The sequence below is a fragment of the Falco naumanni genome, chromosome 6 (genome assembly GCF_017639655.2).
Source record: "Falco naumanni isolate bFalNau1 chromosome 6, bFalNau1.pat, whole genome shotgun sequence".
Taxonomy (NCBI): domain Eukaryota; kingdom Metazoa; phylum Chordata; class Aves; order Falconiformes; family Falconidae; genus Falco; species Falco naumanni.
Genome location: NC_054059.1, coordinates 25,334,476 through 25,347,313, shown reverse-complemented (window position 1 = coordinate 25,347,313; position 12,838 = coordinate 25,334,476). Strand labels below are relative to the sequence as shown.

At 38.9% G+C, this 12,838-nt stretch overlaps 1 protein-coding gene across 3 annotated transcripts in view; it reads right to left on the bottom strand.

Moving 5' to 3' along the window:
* The window catches only part of TRAPPC12 (trafficking protein particle complex subunit 12), a 61,677-nt gene that overhangs the window by 33,346 nt on the left and 15,493 nt on the right, over positions 1-12,838 (bottom strand). For all 3 annotated transcript variants that reach the window (XM_040598775.1, XM_040598777.1, XM_040598776.1), the window contains exons 4-5: positions 12,448-12,561; positions 11,444-11,582 (exon numbers count right to left, since the gene is read on the bottom strand). In XM_040598775.1, the coding sequence (XP_040454709.1) occupies positions 11,444-11,582; positions 12,448-12,561 (253 nt within the window). The remainder of the gene's footprint in view (positions 1-11,443; positions 11,583-12,447; positions 12,562-12,838) is intronic.

The window sequence follows — 12,838 nt, the reverse complement described above, 5'->3', positions numbered from 1 at the left end:
AAAAATATCAGGAAAGAGCCTGAAAGAAGCAACAAGTTACTAAAAATCCTTTCACAGGGTGGATGGTTATGAACCTTTGTTCTCACAGGACTCAGCAAGGTGACCTGTGTGCATACCATGGTGGAAGAGAACATTGTGAGCATAATGGGTTTGAAACACAGCCCAGCAGAGCTCCATGGAGTGAACGGGAGATGAAAAAGGCAAAGGCAGTCCGTCATATGAGTCCCATGAATCTTCATCAAAGCCACATCAGAGCAAAAAAATAAAGAGAATCACAGAAAGTGCTGACATGGAATAGTTAATTCTGAACTAAGAATTTTGGTCTAAACAACAGCCTGTGGATTTGCTGTTCTATGACATCACCATATCATGTTGCATCAAAGGCTTGTAATCCAGCCTTTTTCTGCTGAAAAAACAACAGTGCAGAGAAGTTAATTCCTGTTGCTCAAAAATACATGACAGAAAAAGAAACTGCACACAAATCTACAAAAACACAGCTTCCACTCTATCTTGCAAGACATGGAAGTTTAGCTTTCTGATAAGTATTCCTTAACGTTTTAATATGAAGCTGGTGACAAATAAAAAGGAGTGAAGAGTTAAAAAAGGCATGTCAGATTTTAGAAAATACTGGAATTTTCATTTTACATTGTCTAGGTTAGCAAGAAAGCAGTTGGGAAGAGGTAAATTATATTTGTTGATGACACTAGCCGATCAATACTAATAGAGTTATGAAGCTCTGAAAGGCGGGTTGTAGAATTCAGAATAAAAAATGTTATTAAAAAACAGATTGACAGCAGGGAAAAAAAACCCTATACCTTCCTCAATAAAAACAGTTACACTAGGGGGAAAAAAAAATCCCAAGAAAGTAAGATTGACTACATTAATACTATAACTGTAACAGAAATACATGTGATTGTTAGATTAAGAATATTATGTTGTCTGAAAGGTTTCACCTACCTGTTTACTGTTAGGCCACATATTTAAGGCACACATGTAACACATTTCTTTTTAATAGGTTCCTATACAAGTAGGCATTTTTATTCCTGTGAAATCCCACTAGGAATAATTTTATATAAACACTGGATTTTGACATGCGCTGCCTTTTGACAAAACTATTTGGAATCAAACCCATATCCTCTATTGTATTTCACTCACTACTGAATTTAACAAGGCAACAGGTCAAGGAATATTCAAAACAAGCCAGCACATCCTGTAATTAAAATGTTTACTTAAAAGCACAGGAGAATGGATTTTGCTCTCCATGGTTCAGATTTCTGAAGAAGTAATGCCCTCTTACACAGCAAAACCACGTCAACTAAGCTTAGATGATTTCAACAAAAGGTGATACCCTACAATTACTACTATGTATTGAAATTTAATTTTTAAGTCTTATTCTAGCTTGATGATTTAGAGTTGACCTCTGCTGCTTCTTTTTAGAGGCTTCATAATTTATCTATAAAAAAATCATAATGGAAAAATGGTTTAATTTTATGACTATCATTTTCAGAGCTATCACTTTTAAATACAGTGAGGAAATTTTTTCAAAGAGTATGTTTTTTGATTGTCACTTTGGGATGAACTAATCTTATTCATGTATATATTATCAGCATACAAAAGGCAAAACAAAAAAGTGAAAAAAGGCCTGCTGAAAGGAAAATGGATACTCCAAAAGCATGGTAACAGATGGAATAAATAGTAAGATCAGGTAGAATTTTCCAAGACCACAGATTTCCATTTCTATTTCTTTATGAACAGCTGCACATTTTCATAACTGTCATAACATAAACATCACCTCATGTCAATCAAATTCAAACTGCAGCCCTCATCTGCAGCCCTTTTAGAGCAGTAAAAAGAGGATTCCAATGGCTAGCCATTTTATCTTTGGATTTTCTTATTGCAAAATCAGTAACCAGAAATGCTTTCTCATCTACCTTCTACAGCTTATTCAACAAATCTTAAATACCAAAAAACATCGGTACGGCAAATTAGAAATTACTGAAAGTATAAAGTGGGATCTTCTAACAGTAAAAAAAACCCAAACAAACCCAACAAAAAAACCAACAAAGAAACAAGCCCTTCCTTCACTGGGTAAAAGGGCAATACTGAAAATCCAGTTTCAGAAAGATACTCTGCTTTACACATACATATACACAGAGATGCATATCCTTTCATTTATATGGACACACACTCTTTTACATACTTCTAATCCAGCATATCTGAATAATTTATAAGGAGATTTTTAGGAATAATGATGTTGTAACTTTGAATCATAGTCTCACTGACTGTCAATTAAAAGTACACTTTAAAAGTTTCCAAGCTTTTGTTTATTACTTTCATTCAGGAGACACTGAAAAAGAGCTAGGAAACTAAATGTTTGTAACCACTGAAAAAAAATGTTGAAAATTTTATCTGAAATTGCATGTTTCCATCCTCCTTACAATTTAATTGGACGTGACTTAAGAATATTCTTAATTAAGATCTAGTTTGGAAAGGTTTCAAAAATACTTTTTCAATAAGTTATTTGCACTAAAGCAAGGAAAACATAAAAACATAAAAGAAAAGAATGCAGAAAAACCTTGCAACAATTTCCCTACCACAAAGAGATCACCGTAAATCTTACTGATAACTGTAGTACGACAGAATTTAGAAATCAGTTACTCATTCACTTTTAAGAAATACTATATAAAGCTGGTACTGTTTACATTGAGACTACACAGCCTTGGGAAAGAAAGCACAATTAAATATTTTAGCAGCACTCTACCCCTGGAAAAGTATACATACAGTTCTTAACTAAAATATCTGTATTACTTCAGAAAAAATGTATATGCATGTCTGACTGTTCTGAATAGCCAGCTGGAGCCACAACACTTGAGTGATATCTATTCAAGTCGTACTAGCTGATTTCATAGGTAGAAGGTATCTCTGAAGCAACAGAAGAACAAATAGTGAATGTAAGAGTCAACAGAGATGTACACAGTACTGAAATAAAATAACTGGAAAACCAGTTTCTTTAGAGGCTTTAGTATGTTTGTTACTGTCAACATGAGCTTGCACGAAGAACTCTTCTGAGCACCTGCCAAGACTGAAGCAGTCTGACATGAAAGTATAAGTTCAGGCACAGCAGCTGAGAAAGCCAGTACCACATGTAACAATGACTGGAGTCTTTTTTATCTTCTGTTTTCCTGCAAAATTTATTAATAGATAAGAGTACTGTACACACTACAATTTCATTAGTTTGTGCATTTCTTCTTTTAGCTCTTGTTTTTACCTTGATTAATACCTTCTGCCTCCCCACACACCACAATTATTTTTCTTTTTTCCCCCACACCACTTCCCAATCTGCTACAGTTCTCCCACTAACCAAAAGCTGATGAGGATAAAAAAAAAACAAAACAAGGGGGTATTTATAGCATCATCTAAAATTGTGCTGAGGAAAAAGGAAAGGAATCTTCAGCAAGGCTGCCTGCTACTAGCATGGCCAAGTCAGAGAGAAGGAAGGAAGACAATAAACTCAACGTCGCCAAACGTCACTGTTGAGGCATCACTATGTTTACTGGGAAAGCACATAGAGGATAATTTCCCCAATCCACGCCTGTCCTTTCTTATGGCACAGGCCAACACTCAGAAGCGGGACCAAGCTTAAGAGAACAGTAGATCTTGGAACTGTACATAGTCCTCCCTACTGCACAACAGTTCAGATGTCTGTAAAATGCCTCTTCCAGGTATTAGAGAAAAATTATGGATGAGTACACAGTGTCTCTGCATCAACGGACATATGACAAATTTTCTATTACATCTTTTGCTACTTTATAAGCTTATTAAATGTAATAATAATATTATTGATTTATTACATTTAACCTTAGACATCAGCACCGAAAACTGGTTTACAACATGGATTGGAATGACAGTTCTAGACCATGTATGATAGGATTCCTTTATGGTGATCTGAATTTCAAAGCAGAATAAAAGAAACCAATCAAGAGCACTGCTTGAGTAAATAAGGACACATAAAAATGAAACCTCAGTATTTTTTGTATCAATTCCTTCATTTATTTCTGTTACAACTTCAACTATAGCGGGTATTAGTGAAGTCATAAAAGCAGTATACACCTAATGAAATATGCTAAAATAATAGTTGTGATGTCTAGACTCATACTACTTTGAGAGAAATATATATATTTTATATATATATAAAATTACATAAAATATGTGGGGTTTTTTTAACTGTCACTCTCCATCTGAAAGCATTGGCCTATTGCAGCACATACTAGTGTATCCCTACGGTTGCAACACAGCCACATGTACAAAAATCCTTGTGCTAGAATTAGTAACAGAGTTCATGAGAAGGTGTGCAGTACAAGATTAGTTTCTAGAGCACAAATAACTAAATACTTAGCAGTATGTTCCTTATTTAGGCACTTGCCACCAGACAACAGGAGACAGACCTTCTCTAACATGAAATCAAACAGACCCAACTTTGCTAGGAAGTAAAGAAAGGGGATGTCACTGGCAACTCCGCTCCAAGAGGAACAGAGGGCCCAATATGCTGAGCGGCCCCAACCCACAGGGAAGGCCGCTGCCTCCTGGGGCTCGGGTAAGGGATGTCACTAGAGAACTCCCCTGTCTGGTACAGCCCTCTGATCACCATCCATTACTGGTCTTCCAAGTGGGCAATGATGAAATCCACATGACAAGAAATCTGAGGGCACTCAAGAGACCTCAGAGGCTTGGGGCAACTGGTTGAGGGATCAGGAGCACAAATGAAGTTTTCTTCTGTCCTGCCAGTTGCAGGGAACGACAGGACGTTTACTCAGAAAGTCACACAGATCAATATCTGGCTCCAGGTCTGGCGTCAATGGCTAAATTTAGTTTTTCTTGATCATGGTTCAATTTACAAGGCAGCAAGCCTGCTGGCTACAGATGGGGTTCACCTGTGCCAAAGGTGGGAAAAGGATCCTAGGCCAGGGGTTAGCAGTGCTCATCGAGAGAGCTTTAAATGAGATCCAAAGGGGAAAGAGAATAAACCCAAGCTTGTTAGAGATGAGCCTTGGGGGCAGCATGCCAGGGTTGGAGGAGAGATCAACCGCACAGCTGAGGTGTGTCTTGCCAGTGCCCAAAGCGCGGGCAACAAACGGGAGGAGCTGGAAGCCATCGTGCAGCAGGAAGACTATGGCATGAACGCTATCACGGAAACATGGTGGGATAATTCGTATGCCTGAAGTGCTGCAATGGATGGCTACAAACCCTTCTGAAGAGATAGGCTACAAAGGAGAGGTGGTGGGGTAGCCCTTAACGTCAGGGAGTGTTTTGACTGCCTAGAGCTGAATGAGGGTGACAACAGGGTTGAGTGTTTATGGGTAAGAATCAGGGGGAGGGCCAACAAGGCAGATATCCTGGTGGAAGTCTGTTATAGACAGTCCAAACAGGATGAGGAGGCAGGTGAACCATTCTAGAGGGAACTGGGAGGAGTCAGAAGATCAGAGTCATAAGATCACTAGCCATTCTCTTGCGAGGGACTTCAACTTAGCAGATGTCTGCTGGAAACAGAACACAGCAGAGAGGAAACAGTGTAGGAGGTTCCTGCAGTGTGTGGAAGACAACCCGCTGATACAGCTGGTCAGTGAGGCAGCCAGGGGAGATGCCCCACTGGACTTGCTGTTTACAAACTGGGAAGGACTGGTGGGTGATGTGGTGGTCAGAGGCAGTCTCCGGCACAACAATCATGAGATGACAGAGTTTTTAATTCTCAGAGAAGTAAGGAAGGGAGTTAGCAGAACCACTGCCTTGGATTTCCATAGGGCTGACTTTGGCCTGTTTAAGAGCCTGGTTGACAAAGTCCACTGGGAGACAGTCCTGAAGGGCCAAGGGGTCCAGGAAGGCTGGACATTCTTCAGGAAGGAAATCTTAAAAGGCGCAGGAGAAGGCTGTCCCCACATGCCAAAAGACGAGCTGATGGGGAAGCAGACTGGTTTGGCTGAGCAGAGAGCTTTGGCTGGAGCTCAGGGGAAAAAGCAGAGTTTACCAGCTTTGGAAGAAGGGGCAGGCAACTCTGTAAGGATGTCATAAAGTTATGCAGGGTGAAGATTAGAGAGGCAAAAGCCCAGCTAGAACTCAGGCCATAAGGGATAAGGAAAAGGCTGAGGTACCCAATGCTTTCTTTGCCTCAGTCTTTAGTAGCAAGACCAGCTTCCCTCTGGGTACTCAGCCCCCTGAGCTGGAAGACGGGGATGAGGAGGAGCAGAATGCAGTCCCCACAGTCCAGGAGGAAACGGTCAGTGACCTGCTGCTCCACTTGGACACACACAAGTCTATGGGGCTGGATGGGATCCATCTGAGGGTACTGAGGGAGCTGGTGGAGGAGCTCACCAAGACACTCCATCATTTATCAACAGATCTGGTAAACTGGGGAGGTCCCAGAAAACTGGAGGTTAGCCAACATGACACCCATCTGCAAGAACGGCAGGAAGGTGGATCTGGGGAACTACAGGCCTGTCAGCCTGATCTCGGTGCCAGGGAAGGTTATGGAGCAGATCATCCTGAGCACCATCACATGGCACATGCAGGACAACCAGGGGATCAGGCCCAGACAGCATGGGTTTATGAAAGGCAGGTCCTGCTTGATGAACCTGATCTCCTTCTACGACAAGATGACCCACCTTGAGGATGAGAGAAAGGCTGTGGATGTTGTCTACCTGGACTCTAGTAAAGCCTTTGACACCATCTCCCCCACCATTCTCCTGGGGAAACTGGCTGCTCATGGCTCAGACAGGTGTGCTCTATGCCAGGTTAAAAGCTGGCTGGATGCCTGAGCCCAAGGAGTGGTAGTGAATGGAGTTACATCCAGCTGGTGGCTGGTCACACGTGGTGTTCCCCAGGGCTCAGTACTGGGGCCAGTGCTCTTTAAAATTTCTATCAACTATCTGGATGACGGGATTGAGTGCACCCTCAGCAAGTTTGCAAATGACACGAGTGGGGTGGGAGTGTTGATCTGCTTGATGGCAGGAAGGCTCTGCAGAGGGGTCTGGACAGGCTGGACCGATGGGCCGAGGCCAGCTGTATAAGGTTCAACAAGGAGAAGTGCCAGGTCCTGCACTTGGGTCACAACAACCCCAGGCAATGCTACAGGCTTGGGGAAGAGTGGCTGGAAAGCTGCCTAGAAGAAAAGGACCTGGGGGTGCTGGCTGATGGCTGGCTGAACATGAGCCAGCAGTGTGCCCAGGTGGTCAAGAAGGCCAACAGCATCCTGGCTTGTATGCAAAAGTGTGCATTCAGCAGGACTAAGGAAAAGATCACCCCCCTTACTCAGCATTGGTGAGGCCGCATCTCAAATCATTTGTTCACAGTTTTGGGTCCCTCACTTCAAGAGAGATGTTGAGGTGCTGGAGTGTGTCCAGAGAAGGGCAACAAAGCTGGTGAAGGGACTAGAGTACATGAAGAGGCTGAGGCAGCTGGGGTTTAGGCTGAAGAAAAAGAGCCTCAGGGGGGATCTTAATTGCTCTCTACAACTACCTGAAAGGAGGCTGTAGGCAGGTGGGGTTAGGTCTCTTCTCCCATGTAACAAGTGACAGGACAAGAGGAAACGGCCTCAAGTTATACCAGGGGAAGTTTAGATTGGATACGAGGAAAAAATTTTTCACCAAAAGGTTGGTGAAGCATTGGAACAGGCTGCCCAGGGAGGTGGTGGAATCACCATCCTTGGAGGTATTTAAAAGACATGTAAGTGTGGTGCCTTGGGACATGGTTCAGTGATGGACTTGGCTGTCCTGGGCTAACAGTCAGATCGTATGATTTCAAAGGTCTTTTGCAAGCTAAATTATTCTATGAATACAGATGATGCTGTATCACCACAAGGAGAATGAAAAAGGGAAAGGTATAAAAACCACCCCTATACACATAAATTTCTGGTCAGGGGAATAAAAGTCCTATTTTTACTTGTGTACAGGCTTTTTTTTTCCCCCCCTGTAATTCCAAATAAAATTATTCTGAATGATTATAGCTTTAGACCACTGATTTTGGTAGCATGAACTTTTCTGTAATCTACTGGTCTATTAACCAGAAACAAGACAAAATTATCATGATAACAATATCATAATCAAGTATCAGCATTTTAATGAACTATTTTAATTGTTGGCCCTCAATCTTTCAGAAAAACACAGGCATTATTAATGGAAAGGATATCTCAGTTTAGTCAATCTACCATATGCGAAATTTATGAAGTAGCATGAGGAACATAGAAACAAACACTATGAAGTGGGTCAGTCTGTAAACATAAAGACAAAACCCTAAAAAAAAAAAAAAGTAAAAGAAGTTCCTGACATCCATTAGTCATGAGAACAATGACAAAAATTCAGCTTTATATACTCCACACAGCACAATGGAGATGTGCAGGAAGTAATCTGGAACAGAGCTCCTGACCCAAGTACCTAGCTATTACAAAACAAAAAATTTTTTACGTATAATCAGACTGCAGACTTCTTGGCTTCTCTCCACAGATGAATTTAGAAGAAATAAATTTATAACAGATTAAGATTTTACTAGAAAATGAGAATGGTTTGCTGTCTGCCCCATATCAAACAGGAATGATCAAAGAGTGACCTAATTTCACTGGCTGATACAAGGATGCCTGCAGATTCCACCTTCCCAGATGGTGCACACCTACAGGCAATAGACATGACTGAAGAAAGAGAGATTGTGGAGATAGGGAAAGGAAGATTTCAGAAAGATTAGATCATGCAGCCATGATAAAGACAACAGTAATGGGATCCACGTACAGCATGGCTGCAAATGCCATACAAAATCTCAGGACAAAACGTATCAGTGGTGCTGCTGAAAAGGAAAGAGCTTTGGAAGAACTCCAGAGGAAAATTAAGAGGATACTGCTGGCCATGTTAAGCTAAACTAATGGAAAAACCATTGTCAAGTCCTCCTACATTTACTTGGAATTTAAATTCTTTGAGGTATATTTCTCAGAGATTAATGGATGAGGGACTATCCTCACTGCTGTAAGAAGCTCAGGTATATAAACTTTCCTTACTTCAAGCACAGGAAACACAGAAAACTTTCTAATTTATTACATTTCTTATTATGACTACTTTGACTACAAAGAATTTATGCAAAATATTGTATGTGGTACAATTAATGTATACATTATTTATATTTATACTCTCATTTCTTAAATTGGTTTTTAAGTGCTTACTCCATTTATATACCATGAATCAAAATTAAAATGTTGAAGCAAACCTCTTCCTTCTATGCTTGTTACACCACAAAATGATATGTAAAATTACCAAACAGCAGTGGATTATGGTTTCATACTAATACATTTCAACCAAAATACATGAATGATTAATATCTATTTTATTATTTAAATTAGATGGTTAATGATGCATGTATACTAAATTGCTTTATCCATAATCCAGCGCTGCGTAGTTTAATGTTAGCCAGAAGAGAACTGCTTGTTCTCTACTACTTCCCTGCAAACAGCATCTCTCTCTCTCTCCTCAAAACTACGTAAGGAAGGTTTGATAGCTGTTCCCACATCTTAATCACGTTGTATTTATAAGAGGTATCTACAACCAGCCAGTGCGCTCCATTCAACCTTGATCTTACTTTCCTTACAGATGATCAGAATATGGTACCGGTTCGTAGGTTCAACCGTTAAAAATGAACTGAGGTGTATAATTATGAAATACGAGTATTTTCCTTATGCTCATCTTTTTACCATAGATACCCTCAATAATTTGTATGAAACAGCTGCAGTCATTCAGTGGTTACTGCAAAGATAGTTTGGATCCAAAGTTCAGTGACAGGATGGATGCCTGCAACAGCTGGCCGGAACTGTTGCTACCTGTATACTCTGGCACAAAGACTGAAATGTCTCAAATATTGACATGACCTGCAAGGATACTTTTCTTAGGCAAAATAACTTATTTTTAATACCGAGAAAGATGGGAAGCATACATACAGACTTGGGAAGACTACTTCTGTGCACCACTGCATCATATGCAAAGCCGCAAAATAAACAGTTCAAAGAGTTGTCCAACCTGATGACCAGAACCTCTCTCACTTACAAATAACAGATCTCCTTCTCAGCAGACTGAATATATTCAAGGCAAACCAGGAAATTTTTACCTGTGATTGCCTGGAAAATGATGAGTAAGGTCAGAGGTACTTGTTCCAGGCAGTCCACATTGGCCTTGCTGGGCTACAAGGATAATTCAAGGATGATCCTTTGCATCACTGAATAAATCAAACAATCTTCTGCAAAAGATCCTGAACTTTCTTGACACCAACTTCCCTTCCTCAGCAACCTCAAAATTTCAGTATCTTTCTAGGCTACCCTACAGAGACTACCAGCATCTTATGTAACATGGACTACATTTTTTTTCAGAGCGGCGCTGCCTATTACCACTGTTACTTATAACCGTGCCATTATACATTGTGGTTCAAATATGACAGCCAACAAACAGCAAGATCATTTAACAGTGTACTTGCATCAGAGTTATTTATTATTAAATAACAGATTTAGAAAAAATAAAAATTCAAAATAGCCTGAAGAGGAGTGAAATTGCTCTTAAAAATAGCAATTTTTCAAATCCAGGCTCCTGGAGTACTAGGATACCCTGGGTAGTGGAACTATTTGGTTAATCTATGGGCTACTGGGAGCAGTGGGAATCAGTGCATTTGTAACTTGAGATAAATCTCTTACAAATAATTGAGGCTGGCGGTGTCTTTTTTCCTCTTCAACAATGGGATATATTGTGAATTACTGATTTTTATTTAATTTCAATTACTTAGCAAATAATATTACATTTAACAGATTTTTTTAATTAAGGAAATTATCAAATTGGCTCTAAATTTGTTTTGTTTTTTTTTTTTTAATCCTAGAAACCAGGAAACCCAAGAAAATAAAACCTGCATTAGCATGTGTGCATGGAACATGCGAGTGTTAAAAATAGCATAGTGGTTGATGGATAGATTTAAGAGGAAAAGCTTACAGATTTTGTTACCACAAACTCATCACCTTTCAGTCTATTTCTGCATAAGATGAACTATAAAAATTTTTTTTTTTTTTTTACTTCAATGCCCTAGAACTACTTTATTATATTTAATTGTTAAAAACATTCCTCTTTCAAATCAGTGCTATCTTTTCAAATCAGCATCATGAAATACATTGCCTACCTATATCACGATGGAACAGTCTTACCTCCTGTTACTACTTATTGCTACCTCCATAACGCAAATACTTTAACATAGTAGTCAATCATATTCTTCATGGGAAAAAGAAAATAAAAATGCAAAGTTCATCAGTGCTTTAGAATTGAAAAAAAATAACTGAATCCATTATTTTGGATAAATTTTTTCGGTTACCTTTTTTTCAATGATGGTTATTTTTTATTATTTTGGTTAAAAAGGCAAAAATTTTGTAAATCAAGTATCGTACCTTTTCGTCCAGGGTATACATGAGGGTAATATTCGTAATAAAGATCAGGCTGGTCTAAATTTCCAAATGGTTCAAATTCCATTTCTGCATTTTGGAATAGATTCAGTTTTACCAGCAGTGCTAGTCTCACAAACCACAGCTAAAAATTAATATATGCAAAAAAAAAAGGAAAAGACAAGGAATGTTAGCAGCTTCAGTCACAAGCCACATTCAATTTCAGCTTTCTAAGTTTTTATGATAAAGTTGAGTAAAGAGTTTCTGTGTTACTTACTGATAAGAATCAGGATTTACGTTTACATGCTCTTTCACAAAATACTTTTCATAAGATCATTACAACAAAACACAGAGGACTGATGTTTTAATTGTTTGTAAAGGTACTGAGATTCTGAACATGAAGTTTAAAAACTGGCCTGCTTCAAAATTAGAACATCTCTCTTTAATTGAGTTAGCATGTAAGAATTATCAAACTGATTTTTACTTTTTTCCCCAATTTTATGCAATTCTTAAAATCTGTTATGATTTTGGTGAAATTCCATGAGCTTTATAGTTACTAGGGCCAGAAGCATACACTGTCATCTGGTCACATTTTATTCAGTAGAACACTTGTAATGTTTCATGAAACTTTATTAATTTGGGTTCTTATTTTCTTACCATGAAACATAGTTCTAACATCTGAAATCTTACTATAAAGTTCACCATTTAGATAGTGTCCATGAACTTTAGCACAGTGAGTCTTCCAAGACAGCAAAACATATTCCTTTTCACTAGTGTGATTACCTTTAAAAAAATACAATCAAGATAGGTTTTCATTTAAAACAATACTGTTTTCTAAGTAAAATTCTATTTTATATAAGTAAACAGAAAAAGTGACTTGCTACAATTCTTTAATAAGCTCACTTTTTAGGCAACATAGGAAAAGAAGTTTGAGCATGTTAAAAAAACATGCCACTGGGAATACTGTTGGAAAAAATGACAAAGGTGTATGTATCTTTCTTTAAACGTACCTGCAAAGAATCTGTTGTATGGCTAGTAGGTAGTCCACTTTTTTTATAGCCTTGACCATGTGCAGTTAGAAGCCGCCCACACAAGTCAACTGCTGCCCTCCAGTTTTTACTGCTCTGGGAAGAAGAAAAGAGTAAGTAGAAAAATCATAAAGTCTCTAAAATGCACAACTGCTTATTTTGCCTGAAGCAGCTACATATACCCATCAGTAATAATGACAAGGTCAGAGAGCTGGCCGATGAGCAGCAGAATGCCATTTGTCAAAGCTGCACGTTTAATTAGGCAAAAACTGAAATCAAGCATTACTATTACAAGATCACTAAAACAGATGAATATACAACACGATACAGTATTCTAAACTTCTAGCTATACTGGGTTTGCTAATATACTTGA